This window comes from Haliotis cracherodii, unplaced genomic scaffold, assembly GCF_022045235.1.
Source record: "Haliotis cracherodii isolate W230 unplaced genomic scaffold, xgHalCrac1.p SCAF_6, whole genome shotgun sequence".
NCBI classification, from domain to species: Eukaryota; Metazoa; Mollusca; class Gastropoda; order Lepetellida; family Haliotidae; genus Haliotis; species Haliotis cracherodii.
In genome coordinates, this window is record NW_027266319.1 from 47,440,284 (window position 1) to 47,461,231 (window position 20,948).

General features: G+C 43.4%; 1 protein-coding gene across 2 annotated transcripts in view; it reads right to left on the minus strand.

Annotated features, from left to right (window-relative positions):
* LOC139444928 (SLIT-ROBO Rho GTPase-activating protein 1-like) overlaps positions 1 to 20,948 on the minus strand; it is a 180,515-nt gene that overhangs the window by 121,663 nt on the left and 37,904 nt on the right. Inside the window, exon 1 of one of the 2 annotated variants that reach the window (XM_071225950.1) lies at positions 9,261 to 9,335. The exons of the other annotated variant lie outside the window; for it this stretch is intronic. Coding sequence (XP_071082051.1) covers positions 9,261 to 9,306 — 46 coding nt within the window. The 5' untranslated portion in view covers positions 9,307 to 9,335. Of the gene's footprint in view, positions 1 to 9,260; positions 9,336 to 20,948 lie in introns of those variants that run through there. 2 annotated transcript variants of the gene reach the window in all.

Consider the following 20,948-nt stretch of genomic DNA (forward strand, 5'->3'; position numbering starts at 1 on the left):
ATACAAAACAGATTGCTCATCTCTCTGCCCCATGTCAGGAGAATAGCTTCAAGCATCAGAAGCCTCTGAAATCCCCCTTTCTAACATCGCATCTCTGCCCTCAATGTTTTTCTCTGACATCCATTTCTACTTCTGAGTACTTCTGAGAATAAGGAGAATTATGGGATGAACAAATAAATCACCATAAACATATGTTTCCTCTATATGTCTTCCCAACAAAAAGTGTTGATTTATTCCCTGTCCCTTGTATCCACTCTCCATTCTCTCACCCAACCCCACACTCTCACTCCACCCTACACTTTCACCCACCCCCACATTCTCACCACCTCCACCACCACACTCTCACCCAAACCCACATTCTCACCACCACCCACAACAACAATCTCACTCGACCCCCCTTCCACCACCACCCACCACAACAATCTCACTCGACCCCCCTTCCACCACCCACAACAACAATCTCACTCAACCCCCCTACCACCACCACCCACAACAACAATCTCACTCGACCCCCCTACCACCACCACCCACAACAACAATCTCACTCCACCCCCCTTCCACCACCCACAACAACAATCTCACTCGACCCCCCTACCACCACCCACCACAACAATCTCACTCGACCCCCCTTCCACCACCCACAACAACAATCTCACTCCACCCCCCTACCACCACCACCCACAACAACAATCTCACTCGACCCCCCTACCACCACCACCCACAACAACAATCTCACTCGACCCCCCTACCACCACCACCCACAACAACAATCTCACTCCACCCCCCTTCCACCACCCACAACAACAATCTCACTCGACCCCCCTTCCACCACCCACAACAACAATCTCACTCGACCCCCCTACCACCACCACCCACAACAACAATCTCACTCGACCCCCCTTCCACCACCACCCACAACAACAATCTCACTCGACCCCCCTACCACCACCACCCACAACAACAATCTCACTCGACCCCCCTACCACCACCACCCACCACAACAATCTCACTCGACCCCCCTTCCACCACCCACAACAACAATCTCACTCAACCCCCCTACCACCACCACCCACAACAACAATCTCACTCGACCCCCCTACCACCACCACCCACAACAACAATCTCACTTGACCCCCCTTCCACCACCCACAACAACAATCTCACTCCACCCCCCTTCCACCACCCACAACAACAATCTCACTCGACCCCCCTTCCACCACCCACAACAACAATCTCACTCGACCCCCCTACCACCACCCACAACAACAATCTCACTCAACCCCCCTACCACCTCCACCCACAACAACAATCTCACTCAACCCCCCTACCACCACCACCCACAACAACAATCTCACTCGACCCCCCTACCACCACCACCCACAACAACAATCTCACTCCACCCCCCTTCCACCACCCACAACAACAATCTCACTCGACCCCCCTTCCACCACCCACAACAACAATCTCACTCAACCCCCCTACCACCACCACCCACAACAACAATCTCACTCCACCCCCCTTCCACCACCCACAACAACAATCTCACTCGACCCCCCTTCCACCACCCACAACAACAATCTCAATCCACCCCCCTACTACCACCACCCACAACAACAATCTCACTCGACCCCCCTACCACCACCACCCACAACAACAATCTCACTTGACCCCCCTACCACCACCACCCACAACAACAATCTCACTCGACCCCCCTACCACCACCACCCACCACAACAATCTCACTCGACCCCCCTTCCACCACCCACAACAACAATCTCACTCAACCCCCCTACCACCACCACCCACAACAACAATCTCACTCGACCCCCCTACCACCACCACCCACAACAACAATCTCACTTGACCCCCCTTCCACCACCCACAACAACAATCTCACTCCACCCCCCTTCCACCACCCACAACAACAATCTCACTCGACCCCCCTTCCACCACCCACAACAACAATCTCACTCGACCCCCCTACCACCACCCACAACAACAATCTCACTCAACCCCCCTACCACCTCCACCCACAACAACAATCTCACTCAACCCCCCTACCACCACCACCCACAACAACAATCTCACTCGACCCCCCTACCACCACCACCCACAACAACAATCTCACTCGACCCCCCTACCACCACCACCCACAACAACAATCTCACTCCACCCCCCTTCCACCACCCACAACAACAATCTCACTCGACCCCCCTTCCACCACCCACAACAACAATCTCACTCAACCCCCCTACCACCACCACCCACAACAACAATCTCACTCCACCCCCCTTCCACCACCCACAACAACAATCTCACTCGACCCCCCTTCCACCACCCACAACAACAATCTCACTCCACCCCCCTACTACCACCAAACACAACAACAATCTCACTCGACCCCCCTACCACCACCACCCACAACAACAATCTCACTCGACCCCCCTACCACCACCACCCACAACAACAATCTCACTCCACCCCCCTACTACCACCACCCACAACAACAATCTCACTCGACCCCCCTACCACCACCACCCACCACAACAATCTCACTCCACCCCCCTACCACCTCCACATTCACTCCACCCCCACCACCACACTCTCACTCCATCCCACCCTCTCACTCCACCCACCACCGGACTCTCAATTGGACCCCCCCCATATCACACTCACCCACCCCCACACTCTCACTCAACTCCCATCACCACATTCTCTCTCCACCCCCACTATCACGCTCTCACCCACCCCCACCCCTTCACTCCACCCCAACCACCACACTTTCACTCCACCCCCACCCACCACACTCTCACCTTCTTTCACCCACCACACTCTCTCTCCACCCCCACCACCACATTCTCTCTCCACCCCCACCCACCACACTCTCACCATACTCTAACCCACCACACTCTTTCTCCACCCCCACCACCACACTCTCACCCATCCACCCACCACACTCTCACTTCACCCCCACCACCACACTCTAGCTCCTACCCCACCACCACACTCTCACCACACTCTCACTCCACCCCCACCACCACACTCTCACCATACTCTCACTCCACCCCCACCACCACACTCTAGCTCCTACCCCACCACCACACTCTCACCATACTCTCACTCCACCCCCACCACCACACTCTCACCCACCCAACCACCACACTCTCACTCCACCCCCACCACCACACTCTAGCTCCTACCCCACCACCACACTCTCACCACACTCTCACTCCACCCCCACCACCACACTCTAGCTCCTACCCCACCACCACACTCTCACCATACTCTCACTCCACCCCCACCACCACACTCTAGCTCCTACCCCACCACCACACTCTCACCACACTCTCACCCACCCAACCACCACACTCTCACTCCACCCCCACCACCACACTCTAGCTCCTACCCCACCACCACACTCTCACCACACTCTCACTCCACCCCCACCACCACACTCTCACCACACTCTCATTCCACCCCCACCACCACACTACCTGAATTCAGAGTATTTTAACATTGACTTTTAACATTGAACTCAAAGCAACAATGTCAAACTAAGCCTCTTTCCTCATTGGTAAATACAAGTCACTTCAAAATACAAAATGCAACAGCAATTGGGAAATGCATAATTTCAAATTTGATTAATTTACTGACATTTTCTGCAAATTCGGGGGTGAATACCGGCCTTTGTGCAGGTCTAGATAAGTCCCTGGTACTGTATGGATATCATGTTATCACCTTAATAATGATATATCAACAATTATCACACCCATCTATTTCCTTCCTTATACAAACCACTTGCTTGACATCATAACCGAGGTCAAAAGGTCTGGAGGTCACAGCACTGAGTGTTCGCTGCATCAAAGATATATCATTCTTGATTTCCCAATGCCTACATCCAAATTTAAATGTTATTTGAAAGCAACCCTTAAACCAATTACAACTCACTGCCTTACACTACTTGCTCCAACAATCATTACATTCCGGTGATTAAAAACCCTGGCTCTTCCATTATTCATTCTTGTAGTTTCAGCCCTTAGTTTGGGTGACACTTTGATGAAGAAAACGAACTGGTCTTACAAAACTGCTCTAAACATACTATTACACTTCACCATTGAAAAATGAAAGTTGGAGTAATGCCAATTACTCTTGGTGTTATCATCCAAATAATGATAATTTGATAATATTAAGCAAAATTAATGTACACAAAGTTCAGTTATATCTATACTGAGCTGAGGAAAAAGTACGGCAAGTGTGGCAGTGATCTGGCAAACACCATCTGTGTTACCCTGGATTTGGTACTAATCAGTTATGTTAACAAATACACCAGCACTTGATACACTGCTACCTGAAGTATGCTGAGTACGGTGTAATCAGGTAAGTAAATAGGTAAACAGTATCATCTGTGGAGCAATCTCAAGGTGCATAACACTGTTTTTGCCCCCCTTGTGCTTAGTAATTACCTGTGTCTGTACTAAGATGTGATGTAATGTCCTTGGAGGCAGTCATTACCAAAAAAATGGCTGCTGTAGGATGTGCAGTCAGAACAAACCACTGAGAAAATACTGAGGCTACAATAACCCATTTGAAAGATATATACTCTCTTCAAGGGGATCATATTACTAAACAATAGGGGATCGTACTTCTAAATAAGGAGATCCTACTACAAAACAAGGAGATCATACAACAAAAGGGGATCCTACTGCTAAATAAGTAGATCCTACTACTAAACAAGGAGGTCCTACTGCTAAACAAGGAGATCCTACTACGAAACAAGGAGATCCTACTGCTAAACAAGGAGATCCTACTACTAAACAAGGGGATCCTACTACTAAACAAGGAGATCCTACTGCTAAACAAGGAGATCCTATTGCTTAAAAAGCAGATCCTACTGCTAAACAAGGAGATCCTACTGCTAAACAAGGGGATCCTACTACTAAACAAGGAGATCCTATTGCTAAACAAGGAGATCCTATTGCTTAAAAAGCAGATCCTACTGCTAAACAAGGAGATCCTATTGCTTAAAAAGCAGATCCTACTGCTAAACAAGGAGATCATACAACAAAACAAGGAGATCCTACTGCTAAACAAGGAAATCATACAACAAAACAAGGAGATCCTACTGCTAAACAAGGAGATCCTACTATTAAACAAGGAGATCCTACTACTAAACAAGGAGATCCTACAGCTAAACAAGGAGATCCTACTGCTAAACAAGAAGATCCTACTGCTAAACAAGGGGATCCTACTGCTAAACAAGCAGATCATACAACAAAACAAGGAGATCCTACTGCTAAACAAGGAGATCCTACTACTAAACAAGGAGATCCTACAACTAAACAAGGAGATCCTACTACTAAACAAGGAGATCCTACAACTAAACAAGGGGATCCTATTGCTTAACAAGGAGATCCTACTGCTAAACAAGGAGATCCTACTGCTAAACAAGGAGATCCTACTGCTAAACAAGGAGATCCTGCTGCTAAAAAAGGAGATCCTACTACTAAACAAGGAGATCCTGCTGCTAAACAAGGGGATCATATTGCTTAACAAGGAGATCCTACTACTAAACAAGGAGATCCTACTACTAAACAAGGAGATCATACAACTAAATAAGGGGATCCTATGCTGAACAAGGAGATCATACAACAAAACAAGGAGATCCTTCTACTTAACAAGGAGATCCTACTGCATAACAAGGGGATCCTACTACTAAACAAGGAGATCCTACTGCCAAACAAGGAGATCCTGCTGCTAAACAAGGGGATCCTACTGTTAAACAAGCGTGAAATACTCACATCCCCCGCCAATATGACATGTCGGATGTGTGCAATGCATTAGCACCTGTGAACTATGTTCACTGGGCCTTTTTGTAAAAAAATATACTACATTTTTCAAGATCTGTTCCAGAAATGAGGACTACTGCCATTTTCAGTCTAAATCAAAGCCATTGCCATGGAAACTCAAAAAATACTGTTTTTAAAAATCCCAAACTATCAAAAGGCACCAGTTCACTACTAGACCTATTTATGTGCCAAGTATGACGAAAAAATATGGTACGGTTTTAAAGATCTGCTCCGGAAACGAGGACTACTGCCATTTTCTGTCTAAATCAAAGTCGCTGCCATGGAAACTCGAAAAATAACATTTTTAAAATTCCAAGCTATCAAAAGGCACCAGTTCACCACTAGATCTATCTATGTGCCAAGTATGACGAAGAAATATGGTACGGTTTTCAGGATCTGCTCCGGAAACGAGAACCGCCATTTTCAGTCTAAATCAAAGTCGTAGCCATGGAAACTCGAAAAATATTGTTTTTAAAAATCCCAAACTATCAAAAGGCACCAGTTTACCACTAGATCTATCTATGTGCCAAGTTTGGTGAAGAAATATGGTACGGTTTTCAAGATCTGCTCCGGAAACGAGGACTACTGCCATTTTCAGTCTAAATCAAAGTCGTTGCCATGGAAACTCAAAAAATAACTTTTTTAAAAATCCCAAACTATCAAAAGGCACCAGTTCACCACTAGATCTATCTCTGTGCCAAGTTTGGTGAAGAAATATGGTACGGTTTTCAAGATCTGCTCCCGAAACGAAATGTGATGCAGCCGGACGGCCGGACGGAAGGACAGATGGACGGCACCCATTCCTATATCCCCCTTTCACTTTGTGACGGGGGGTTTTCAAGATCTGCTACGGAAACGAGGACTACCGCCATTTTCAGTCTAAATCAAAGTTGTTGCCATGGAAACTCGAAAAATAACTTTTTTTTAAAATCCCAAACTATCAACAGGCACCAGTTCACCACTAGATCTATCTCTGTGCCAAGTTTGGTGAAGAAATATGGTACGGTTTTCAAGATCTGCTCCGGAAACGAAATGTGAGGGACGGACGGACGGACGGCACCCATTCCTATATCCCCCTTCCACTTCGTGGCGGGGGATAAAAAGGAGATCCTACTGCTAAACAAGGAGATCCTACTGCTAAACAAGGAGATCCTACTGCTAAAAAAGGACATCCTGATGCTAAACAAGGGGATCCTACTACTAAAGAAGGAGTGAGAACAATTCATTTTACAGATATTTTACATCACAATAACACATCACAAAGAATGATGTTTCTTTGTGAATGATGCTAAACATCAGTCTTAATGTACCTTCAAACCTCAGTCATATCGTAAATGAAGAAATATAATCTCAACAAAATGTATATTTCACAAACCTGCATAATATAAAGGGTTACTTCCCTTTTATTCCAATAAGCAAAGAAGAGTTAGCTCCCTTCCATTGTGTATTGACCAACTGACATCTGTTCAAGATCAAGATGTATCTAATTGTGAAGCATTACCATCTCAGAATAAAGCCAAGCTTGATAAAGTGATGGTTTAGCTTAACAACTGCAGTGTGCCGAAATAACCATGGAAGGTGTTTTGATACATCTCTATACAAAGGTTCATTCAGTAAGTAAATATTTACAGAAGATTTGCCAGGGGTTGTATCAATCACCAGTACATTATTTATAAATGAGATGTTGTTACTGAATAATTTGTCTTAAAAAGGACCCTAAATCTATCAGTATTTTGCATTTTTTTACACATCACATAATATGATAAATCTTCTGAGAGACATTATCATTATTGTCTACAAAATATTTTACAAATAAGATTGCATGTGATGAGAGGCCCCCCAAGTCTGGCCTTGCAATGGAGCTGTCTGTCATGTGTATGTTGTACACCATCTATCATGATGGAGAATGAGACATTATGGGTACTGAGAAAGAAAAGTGTTAAGATGATCATTGCAAGGAACTCCCCCTGAGAAGAGAAACTACTTTGTTTCGTACTCACTTATTGATTAGCTAACATTGGAAGCTTCTATTGAATTTTGATAGCAATTTTGGAGATGAACTGCATAGTGCAATGCCTGAAGGATTACACATCTCATTTCTTTCACACACACACACCAAGCTCACTAATCACAACTAAGCAAATCATGTACTGTAACAGTTTTTGTCTTTTCAATCTCATATATTTAATTAATTTTCATAACGAACAATTTCTGAACAATATACATTTGCACACATGTAAAACATGAGGACATTATACATCTATGCTTCGTTTTTGGAAACCATTTATACAAGAAACAAAATGGCTACAGCGCTTGTTGTAAAAAGATGATGGATTGTTTCATTACAGCCAAGGGCTGAACAAAACTGATGATGCCTTTGTTCTTATTTCGCCATGAAGGAAAATAGCATAACTGCATGATTATACAGGGACATCCTGACGATGTGACCTCAATATCTTGACAATCTGGTAAGCCGAGCCGTATTCACAATAGGCATCCTCGAACAGGATGTGGCAACTACTTCACCGATGTCACTTAACAGTAAATTCATAAAGTAGTACATAAAGTTTAGAAAATTAACCCTGCCCTAGATATAAAACCTGGATGTGAGTCTACTTTAGGGTACGACAAACAGTGAGATAACATCCTGTTCCAAATCAGTTACTCCATAATCAAATGGACATCAATCCAATCAGACTAACAGAAATATTTAGAACATCTACTGAATGCTTGAAATTTAATACATTCATCACTCCAGCTCACATAATAAACACATTCACCAGTACTCCACACATAATAAACACATTCACCAGTTCTCCACACATAATAAATACATTCACCAGTTCTCCACACATAATAAACACATCCACCAGTTCTCCACACATAATAAACACATCCACCAGTACTCCACACATAATAAACACATCCACCAGTTCTCCACACATAATAAACACATTCACCAGTTCTCGACACATAATAAACACATTCACCAGTACTCCACACATAATAAACACATTCACCAGTTCTCCACACATAATAAACACATTCACCAGTTCTCCACACATAATAAACACATTCACCAGTTCTCCACACATAATAAACACATTCACCAGTACTCCACACATAATAAACACATTCACCAGTTCTCCACACATAATAAACACATTCACCAGTTCTCCACACATAATAAACACATTCACCAGTTCTCCACTCATAATAAACACATCCACCAGTTCTCCACACATAATAAACACATTCACCAGTACTCCACACTGGGCACAAACAAGGAATAGTAGGAACAGCAAAAAAAGTTACAAACTTTAACTTCAAGTCTCTATAGATACATGCAATAACATCATCAAAATCATTGAAACAAAATGGTAAAGTTCCCGAGTAAATGTTTCTGAAGTTTACCTTTCTTATAAAGTAAAATGTCCCTCTCTGAGAGGAGCAGCACCATAGCAACTGTTGATCGTCGAGCACTGGCCACACACTGACTGTGCAGTACTGTGTGCCTCTGTGACCTAATGCTGCACACAGTCACAAGTTGCCCAGAACAATATGGCTAAGTTTCAAACTTTAATTAGATTCTCCTTTTGGCGTCTCTGGGTAATTTCCTGTTATTATGGGCATTCGACTTGTATGGCTTCAAAACAAGAGCGAGAAGAGACTCCCTCCATATGGATATACTGCTATTAATAAACTGACATTTCACATTTAGTGGGTGACAGGTGGAGCAGTGTAGTGTACAGTAACAGAAATATTGAAGTGCAACTTCATTCTTTTTACATAATGTCCTGTTTGGAAGAGGGCATCGAGAGCATGAATTAAATGATTGTAGTTGTGTCTAATCATGTGAAATACTGTGACCTTCAGCTTGTCTTCATTACCATCACCATCTCACCATCACATCATCATCATCATCATCATCCTTCGATGATACATACAATATGACACAACACATCATAGGATTACTACATGGCAGAGGTGAATGCTTGTGCAGAAGTCTGCATGTCTAGAATGTCTATGCACATCTTTGTTGTAATGCATCATCATCATCATCCTTCGATGATACATACAATATGACACAACACATCATAGGATTACTACATGGCAGAGGTGAATGCTTGTGCAGAAGTCTGCATGTCTAGAATGTCTATGCACATCTTTGTTGTAATGCATCTGGTGGAATTCCATAGAATCATTGTATCTTAGTCTGTAAATTGTTTTTGGAAACAACCCCAACAAGTTTTGTCAACATTTGTCCATGTTGTGCCCCTGCCCCATGTCTGACATATGTCCATGTTGTGCCCCTGCCCCATGTCTGACATATGTCCATGTTGTGCCCCTGCCCCATGTCTGACATATGTCCATGTTGTGCCCCCTGTCTGACACAAGTCCATGTGCCCCCTGTCCGACATATGCCCTTGTTGTGCCCCTGCCCCATGTCTGACATATGTCCATGTTGTGCCCCCTGTCTGACACAAGTCCATGTGCCCCCTGTCCGACATATGTCCATGTTGTGCCCCTGCCCCATGTCTGACATATGTCCATGTTGTGCCCCCTGTCTGACACAAGTCCATGTGCCCCCTGTCCGACATATGCCCTTGTTGTGCCCCTGTCCCCTGTCTGACATATGTCCATGTTGTGCCCCCTGTCCGACATATGTCCATGTTGTGCCCCCTGTCTGACACAAGTCCATGTGCCCCCTGTCCGACATATGCCCTTGTTGTGCCCCTGTCCCCTGTCTGACACACGTCCATGTTGTGCCCCTGTCTGACACAAGTCCATGTGCCCCCTGTCCGACATATGCCCTTGTTGTGCCCCTGTCCCCTGTCTGACATATGTCCATGTTGTGCCCCCTGTCCGACATATGTCCATGTTGTGCCCCCTGTCTGACACAAGTCCATGTGCCCCCTGTCCGACATATGCCCTTGTTGTGCCCCTGTCCCCTGTCTGACACACGTCCATGTTGTGCCCCTGTCTGACACAAGTCCATGTGCCCCCTGTCTGACATATGTCCTTGTTGTGCCCCTGTCCCCTGTCTGACATATGTCCATGTTGTGCCCCTGCCTGACACAAGTCCATGTGCCCCCTGTCTGACATATGTCCTTGTTGTGCCCCTGTCCCCTGTCTGACACACGTCCATGTTGTGCCCCCTGTCTGACACAAGTCCATGTGCCCCCTGTCTGACATATGTCCTTGCTGTGCCCCTGTCCCCTGTCTCACACACGTCCATGTTGTGCCCCCTGTCTGACACAAGTCCATGTGCCCCCTGTCTGACATATGTCCTTGTTGTGCCCCTGTCCCCTGTCTGACACACGTCCATGTTGTGCCCCTGTCTGCCACAAGTCCATGTGCCCCCTGTCTGACATATGTCCTTGTTGTGCCCGTCCCCTGTCTGACACACGTCCATGTTGTGCCCCCTGTCTGACACAAGTCCATGTGCCCCCTGTCTGACATATGTCCTTGCTGTGCCCCTGTCCCCTGTCTGACACACGTCCATGTTGTGCCCCTGTCTGCCACAAGTCCATGTGCCCCCTGTCTGACATATGTCCTTGTTGTGCCCCTGTCCCGTCTGACACACGTCCATGTTGTGCCCCTGTCTGCCACAAGTCCATGTGCCCCCTGTCTGACATATGTCCTTGTTGTGCCCCTGTCCCCTGTCTGACATATGTCCATGTTGTGCCCCCTGTCTGACACACGTCCATGTTGTGCCCCCTGTCTGACATATGTCCTTGTTGTGCCCCTGTCCCCTGTCTCACACATGTTCTTGTGCGCCTCCTGTCTGATACACGTCCATGTGTCCCAGATGGAACTGTGGAGGTGTACCATGTGGATATCTCTGTAGCATTGCATTATGCTAGTAAGCTCGCTATGTCCCGTGCGTTGAAACAAACAGTTCTCCTGTCAGTTATCTTGTATCATGTTAGTTCTCAGTCACACAACCATGTAATACCACACTTGATAGCCAAAACTTGGGGGACTTTTAAAAATTGCTGTACTGTGAACAGTTGGAGATTCAGGATGACCTAGGTGAGTTGGAGGACAAAGTGACATGTCCAGGTCATGTGCAAGAACTGACAACTGACATCTTAATCCCCTAATCACCTGATCTAAAATATTTGACAGCATCAGTACCTTGAAGAGTACTAAATCAGCTGTCCTTTGTGACACAGTTGGTGAATGTCTAGTCCTGCACCATGACCGTGGAATATATTTATTTTATGAAAAAATAATAATCTAGAAATTCATACAAAAGCAAGTCTAGCCAGCTCAAGCTAGCTCTATTCTGAAATCAGCATAGGGAATTTTTTTATCTTTAGAGTCAAGAAGGATATTGTGTAATATAAGATTTCAGAGACTAAATGTTAGTCTAGTGAATGTCTAAAGCATTCATCTGCTGTGATGATACCTAATGTAGACATATTATTTTACAGAGTTTATAAAAACAGTGTTTTCCCGGAATGTTGGTCTTCTGGGATAATCATTCCTTCACATCGGAAAGAAGATGCCTCTATTCCTGATATTAGTGAGTGAGTGAGTATGGTTTAACAAAAGTATGCTTTTAGCAATATTCCAGCAATATCACGGCGGGGGACACCAGAAATGGGCTTCACACATTGTACCCATGTCGGGAATCGAACCCGGGTCTTCGGCATGACGAGCTAACGCTTTAACCACTAGTCTACCCGACCGCCCCTATTCCTGATATTAAGTCTTCTGAGTATTTTTGTAAAGTGTTTACCATGTTGACATCAATCTTACACCGAAGACTAGTATACTGGGCTGCATCCCCTGACAACATATCTGAATGTCAGTCTGGGCTTAGAAAAGGTTATACAACTTTAGTTAACTGTTTTATATTGGGTTCAATTAATCAATGTTACCATTCACATAAAGGAGATTAATTTTATATTGCATTCACTGATTTTTCTAAAGCATTCGACTCTATTCAATAAGCGATTCTACAAACCTGGTTTGAGTGCTAAAATGGGCAAAATGTTACAATCCATCTACAGTAATGTAAAGCCCTGTGTTCCTTCAAACAACAGAGTATCTGGTACACTTGAGTTTTCAAGGGTGTGAGGCAGGGGTGTATGTCCCATTTCAGTTTTTCATAAATGAATTGGTTAGTGAAATTGAACAAAATTGTGTTTTTTGTTATCAGTGGCAACCAGATGTTATTCATATTTGTCCACTTCTAGTTGCACTGGGAGCGGTCGGTTAGCCTAGTGGTTAAAGCGTTCGCTCATCATGCCGAAGACCCGGGTCGATTTGCCATGGGTACAATGTGTGAAACCCATTCCTGGTGTCCCCCGCCGTGATATTGCTGGAATATTGCTAAAAGCAGCGTAAAGTCATACTCACTCACTGTAGGTGCTCTTATACGCTTAATTTGTTAGGCAATACTGTCAACAACTTACAAATGAAGTTGAATATCTTGCATGACTACTGTTGTAGATAGGAAATGTCAGTGAATCTATTGAAAACATAAATAGTTGTTTCTAAAAATGGGGGAGGTGTATCTCATTTTGAAATATGGTATCATGGTGGAAATGCGGATGTAGTAGGATACAGTTATATTGGTTTGTATTTCAGTAATAGATTACTGCAATTCAAGCAAAAAAGGTGTACATGGTCTTGTTAAGTAGAATACGTTCCTATAAAGCATACTCATCTCACTCCATTATGTGATGCAAAGATAACACCAATACTTTTATTTGAGACAGACATTTGGGCATCCAGCGATATAAAACTGTCATTAAAAGTTCAATTGTATGCCTGTAAGAGTTACCAAATAACGGGGTGTGACGCAAAAGTGGTAGATATCATAATCAATTATTTACTGTTTTGTGTCAAATATTGGCTGTCACTGATTCATATGCAGGAATCTCATTTATCTGAAATAACTGTACAATGAACAAGGCTATGTCACCTGGATAACGAAAAATTAAAATTATTTTGAGACTAGAATTTGGTGGTGTCTGGATGTTAATATATGGTAATAAAACTGTACTGTAAACCATGTTACATCAACAGTTAAAAGTTAACTTTTAACAGGTTCACCAAAGTGATTATCCAAAAGTCCCCCAGAACTTATTATGGACATTTTAAAACATCCATTTCATGTGAATACTATTTGAGTTTTATTATTGCCAATATATTAAGGACTACATTTACCTGCTTTCAGCCTAGTTCTCACCATTTCAATATTCCTTGGGAAAATATCAAGTTTGTAACAAGTAATTAAACCATATCAGAAATGAATACAACCTTTTGTTAATATGTTCAGTTTAAAGACATCTAAGGAAAAGTTACATAATCCTAAATTTTACATTTTTCCAAATATTTTGAAGTTTAATACACAACTGTCATCTCATGAGCCTATTGTCAGTATCAGAGGGCAGAGTACATGTTAATGCCAATGTTGTTAGAACACAAATACTCCAACTTTGATGACAAGCAGTTATGTTAAAACTGCTATTGTAAAAATATATGTTGTATTCTACACTGTTTGCATCTAAATGATACTTTATTTATGCAAAAAGGCACATGTCCTACAAGTACCAAATAAATATGGACTGAAAAACAAAAACAAAAATACCACACTGACAGACATCTTGAAGGTAGCAGAAATTTCCTGTCATTGATGCTTGCACCATCAACTGTCTGTTGTATACAATTTTCACTTATTCTTTTTGAGGTGATCAAAGTGAAAAAAGAAAATATTTGAATAAAACTATCATTTATAAATTAAAACAATATTATTTCATTATTCCATAAAATCCCTATCAACACAAGAGTACATGCATCACTTTCATTGAGTAAAATCAAACTTGACCAAGACAAATCCAGAGAAAGGAGATAATCTACATTTGTTTTATTGACACTGGCATAAAATAGGAATCAATTGCAACACAAAACCCTATCGCACCATCTGAATGAAGCATGCTTGACACTGCTCGTGTCACATTAGTGACAGTCATGCAAGAGTTATGTCCCTTCCTATGCACTGGTGACATGTACAGAGGCAGTGCAGACACAATGCACAGACACACACAGGGAATACGTCAGATGACATTATATCAGCTGGGTCTGAGAGATGAAATATTTGGGTGCAATTTCTTGCAACACTTGGCAAGGGAGGTTATGTACAAGGTTACCTTGTCTGCTGCACACTGTAGATCCCACTTCTCAAGCATAGTCAAAATAACACTTCCCCACTTTCTTTTAAGTGTAACAGGAAAAAGGTGGACTTACCTGAAACAGAAAGACAACAGGCTTAACATTTTATAAAATAGACAAGAATACTTCTGGAGTTCTCATAAGAATATTTTCAGAAACAGCTGCACAGTGAAGACTTGCCAGGTCGCTACTTCAGACATGTTTCTGGTTGGTCCAGGTAATAATGGACTATTAATATATCTGAAATAATCATGTCTGTGTAAAGCTGTGGGCCTGGTCTGGTTGGGAATCACCAGCAGACCTCCAGTAGATAATCCAGTAGCATGGATTGGAGGATGACATGTTGTGGGAAGAGTGTTGTGGGGAAAGCGTTGTGGGGAGAGTGTTGTGGGGGAGAGTTTTGTGTGGGGGGTTGTTTTGGGGAGAGTGTTGTGGGGGAGAGTTTGTGTGTGGGGTGTGTGTGTTGTGGGGTGTGTGTGTTGTGGGGAGAGTGTTGAGGGGGAGAATGTTGTGGGGGAGAGTTTTGTGTGTGTGTGTGTGTGTGTGTGTGTGTGTTGTGGGGAGAGTGTTGAGGGGGAGAATGTTGTGGGGGAGAGTTTTGTGGGGGGGGGGGGGGGGTGTGTTGTCGGGAGAGTGTTGTGGGGAGAGTTTTGTGGGGGAGAGTTTTGTGGGGGAGAGTTTTGTGGGGAGAGTGTTGTGGGGAGAGTGTTGTGGGGAGAGTTTTGTGGGGGAGAGTTTTGTGTGTGTGTGTGTGGGGGGGGGGGGGGGGTGTGTGTTGTGGGGAGAGTTTTGTGGGGGAGAGTTTTGTGGGGAGAGTGTTGTTAGGAGAGTGTTGTGGGGAGAGCGTAGATGTACCTCTATAACAAAGACAGTACTGTTTCTGCCATCACCTATACAGTTTGTTTTCACCAGTTATTCTAGTTATTCTGTTTTCTAGTTATATAAAATAATACTTGAAACACATCCAAAGTTGACACATATTAACTTAATAACATATAACAACCTATCTTTAGAATTCAGCAGTCCATTCCACAAAGATATGGTAATCGTGACCCTAACTCCCATACTTGAATATAGCCTTACAACTGTCCTTGCGCTACAATCACTTTGTGGATCAGGGCCCTGCACCACTAAGTAAATATACACATATCGCAAAGCCTATGACAAGATTTGTTAATTTTGTTGCAAGCAACACCAGCAAAACAATGCCCTGTGACGTCAGCCTCATAAGTAACAGGGCTGCAGGAGTCATCAAGCATGCATAAGCTCCTCTCAGTGATCTATCACCTCTACACGCAATGTCATTGAATAAGCCCAGGGATGTTGGGAGTTCTCAATATTTGTTATTGAAACTAGTTCCTGCAATACATGTTCACACACTTTGGCATTAAACACTGTGTAATCCCAGCTTACTATTATTAAACAATGGTATCTTCAACGGGCGAGTCATAAACCAACCTCTACAACAAAGATAGGACTGTTACTTGAAACCGAAGTATCTGTGCACTGTAATAGTTGTGGCTTGTTATATATATATACAAGTTCACTGAATAGTTTGGTCAAATCAATCCTCATAATGACAATGATACGTGGCTGAAGCACATGGCAAGTACAAAAAATCACATATGGCATCCTGACCTTACAACCAACAAATGCACTGTATTGCCTGGCATGAAGTGTACCTACACAGTATATAATAACCACCCTACTTAAACACCACAGTTAGGCAATTGTTGCATCACGCCAGATCATTCACTAAGTAGAACCAGAGATAGACTGAAAACAAGGTCTTGAAAACTTCCTCATCTCAGACTTGCCCATGTTCCCATGTGTGGCTGCAACACCTGGTGTGTTATTACATGTCCTCCTATATGATTCACGGCAGGTGAGTGAGTCCATGTAAACAAACACCACCTCCGATACAGTGGTTGGGTTACTCCACAGGCACTGGTGCATGCTGGGAGGTTGCAGGAAGCATCACCACAGTCAGACAGCGAAGGTCAGTGGAGTCGCTACATGGGACTTGACTCAATACATCTTTGTCATAACATTACCAAGCAAGGTGTGACCCACAACAACATGTTCACTAGCTTTAATGGTTGCCCTGTCAAATGAGTCTGGTGGCATTTTAAGTCTTAGCAACTGACATACAATAGTATAACACCCTTGGAACCGATTCTAGTGTTGTACTGAATGAGACCTTTGGAACCCATTCCAGTGTTATACATACAACCCATTACTTCAAATAACCCATAATATCCAATGTCGCACCTCATCCTAAGTACAGAGTGGTCCAACTCCCCCCTCCCACACTGACTGGCCTGCACACATCTGAAGGGCTACAACCATATCTTGCCAACAAAGTCATGTTTGTTCATGGCTGGCGTTATAGTGGGATAGGTCATCAAAGCCTCAGAGTATTGGTAATAGATAAGGGAGTGGGTCTGTCATAATGTTTCACACACACTGACATGATTCTGTGCACATGTTGAGGTAAGCGAATGCAAGTACCTGTATCTAACACCTTGCACACACTCCATATGTCTGCAATGCTAATAGAATCCCCAAAACATAAACTTGTTGCAAATGTTTCCAATATATTTCAGACAACACACATATTAAAATTAAACTTTGCACTACACCTCTTCTATTAGTATGGAAACGATCTCCTAAACTTGACAAGCGTATAGTTGACAAAGTCATCTATATCCCCCGCCCATTTTAACACTTTATGGTCCCAAACCAGGTAACTGACCCAACATTTCTCTTAGCCCATGTCAAAATAGCTGCAATGGAAATTCTAAAATAAACATTTCTAAAACTCCTTAATATCAAATGGCACTAGTTCAGTATGCGCATAAATATAGACATGCAATGTTTGGCAAGGAAATATTTAACAGTTTATTTGTTATACTACTTAAGTGAACCAATCCTATATTAAAACTTACATCCAACTTGTTGTCATGGAAACATAAACACTAAAAATTTCTAAAAGTGCTATACCATATTCGACGTAATAAGCGCCCCGCTCTAATAAGCGCCCACAGCAATATTTGCTAATATATTGGCTAGTGAACAATCCCAATTAGCACCCCTTCCGATTGATCAATGAACACTTATTTATTCGTGTATAATATGCACTCGTGTGTTATATGCACCCTTAATTATGGGCAATTAAATCCTGGAAAATATATCTGTCGTGTATAATACGCACAGACTTTTCATTTGTTTCTTTTCAGGCTGTCACCATAAATCACGAAATTTACGATCTTTCAATTCTGTATTTATTTCTCACCAAAATTCTATTCTAATAAGAGCCCCCTATTTCTAATTTTGAGAGCGCCCTGGGCGCTTATTACGTTGAATACGGTATATATTAAAAGGCACTAGTTTAGTATGTGCCTGGTAGACATGCAAAATTTTGTAAGAAAGTATTTAACGGTTTTTGAGTTACACTCTGGAAACGAACACCACCCCTGTAGAACCTAAGTCCAACTTATTGCCATGGAAATGTGAAAAATAAAAATTTCTAAAACTCCTAAATAGCAAGAGGCACCAGTCCAGTATGTGTCTGGTAAACATGCACAGTTTTTGTTGGAAAGTATTGAATGGGTTTTGAGTTATGCTCCGGAAACAAACTCTACCCTATAGAACATAAGTCCAACTTGTTGCCATGGAAACGTAAAAAATAAAAAATTATAAAATTGCTAAATCGCAAAAGGCACCAGTTCAGCATGAGTCTGATAGACATGCAAAGTTTCGTAGAGAAATATTTAACGGTTTCTGAGTTATGCTCTGGAAACGATTTTGAGACGCACGCACGCACGCACGCACGCACGCACGCACACGGAACCCATTTCTATATCCCCCGCCATTTTCGTTGGGGCAGGGGATAAAAAGAATCCATGCAGTGGTGTTCAAGTAATAGGTTGCACAAATGTTTCATTAAAAAGATTCTAATTAAAAAATATGGAAAAAAGCAGTATTTTTTTCAAAAAATCTACATACTGAAATCAAACATTCGCACTGCACTTCTCTTATGGGTATAAAAAGTAATCACCAAGTTTGAAAGGAATCTATTTAGTAGCTTTTAAGTTATAGGTCACCCCACAAAAATGTCCTCAGAAGGGCGGATGGACAGAATTCCAAGGTAGAACTATATACCCCCGCCCTTTTAGGTCAGGGGTATAAAAAGCCTGATAAGACAAGTCGACAAGTGAGACATGATGTGGCTTACATTATTTACAGTTCAACCAAATAAAACAGGAACAGGAACACTTGTCTCATGTTGAACTCACTGTCGACATGATCAACACCGCTGTCATCCTACCCCAGCTTACCTCACTGTCGACATGATCAACACCGCTGTCATCCTACACCAGCTTACCTCACTGTCGACATGATCAACGCTGCTGTCATCCTACCCCAGCTTACCTCACTGTCAACATGATCAACACCGCTGTCATCCTACACCAGCTTACCTCACTGTCGACATGATCAACACCGCTGTCATCCTACACCAGCTTACCTCACTGTCGACATGATCAACGCTGCTGTCATCCTACCCCAGCTTACCTCACTGTCAACATGATCAACACCGCTGTCATCCTACACCAGCTTACCTCACTGTCGACATGATCAACACCACTGTCATCCTACACCAGCTGTTGAACATGCTGCCATTGATGCAGATAAATATCAGTTACAGATCAATTTGTAGCAGGCCATAGGTAGTGACACACTGACAGAGCCTAGGTCGACACTGTTGAGCCTCTGTCAGAAGGTAATATGATTTAGTTAACTGCTGATGTTAAACTGTCATAAGTCTAAGTAGAATCTTGCTCAGGGATACCCACAAACATTTCTAGTTTGAACTCATTGATGTATGTTTACCCCTTAAACTTGTCATGAGCTTAATGTCACCACTGTGGTACAACCAATAGGCAGAACTGTGTCATGAGCTTAATGTCACCACTCTGGTACAACCAACAGGCAGAACTGTGTCATGAGCTTAATGTCACCACTGTGGTACAACCAATAGGCAGAACTGTGTCATGAGCTTAATGTCACCACTGTGGTACAACCAACAGGCAGAACTGTGTCATGAGCTTAATGTCACCACTGTGGTACAACCAACAGGCAGAACTGTGTCATGAGCTTAATGTCACCACTGTGGTACAACCAATAGGCAGAACTGTGTCATGAGCTTAATGTCACCACTGTGGTACAACCTATAGGCAGAACTGTGTCATGAGCTTAATGTCACCACTGTGGTACAACCAACAGGCAGAACTGTGTCATGAGCTTAATGTCACCACTGTGGTACAACCAACAGGCAGAACTGTGTCATGAGCTTAATGTCACCACTGTGGTACAACCAACAGGCAGAACTGTGTCATGAGCTTAATGTCACCACTCTGGTACAACCAACAGGCAGAACTGTGTCATGAGCTTAATGTCACCACTGTGGTACAACCAACAGGCAGATCTGTGTCATGAGCTTAATGTCACCACTGTGGTACAACCAATAGGCAGAACTGTGTCATGAGCTTAATGTCACCACTGTGGTACAACCAACAGGCAGAACTGTGTCATGAGCTTAATGTCACCACTGTGGTACAACCAACAGGCAGAACTGTGTCATGAGCTTAATGTCACCACTGTGGTACAACCAACAGGCAGATCTGTGTCATGAGCTTAATGTCACCACTGTGGTACAACCAACAGGCAGATCTGTGTCATGAGCTTAATGTCACCACTGTGGTACAACCAACAGGCAGATCTGTGTCATGAGCTTAATGTCACCACTGTGGTACAACCAACAGGCAGAACTGTGTCATGAGCTTAATGTCACCACTGTGGTACAACCAATAGGCAGAACTGTGTCATGAGCTTAATGTCACCACTCTGGTA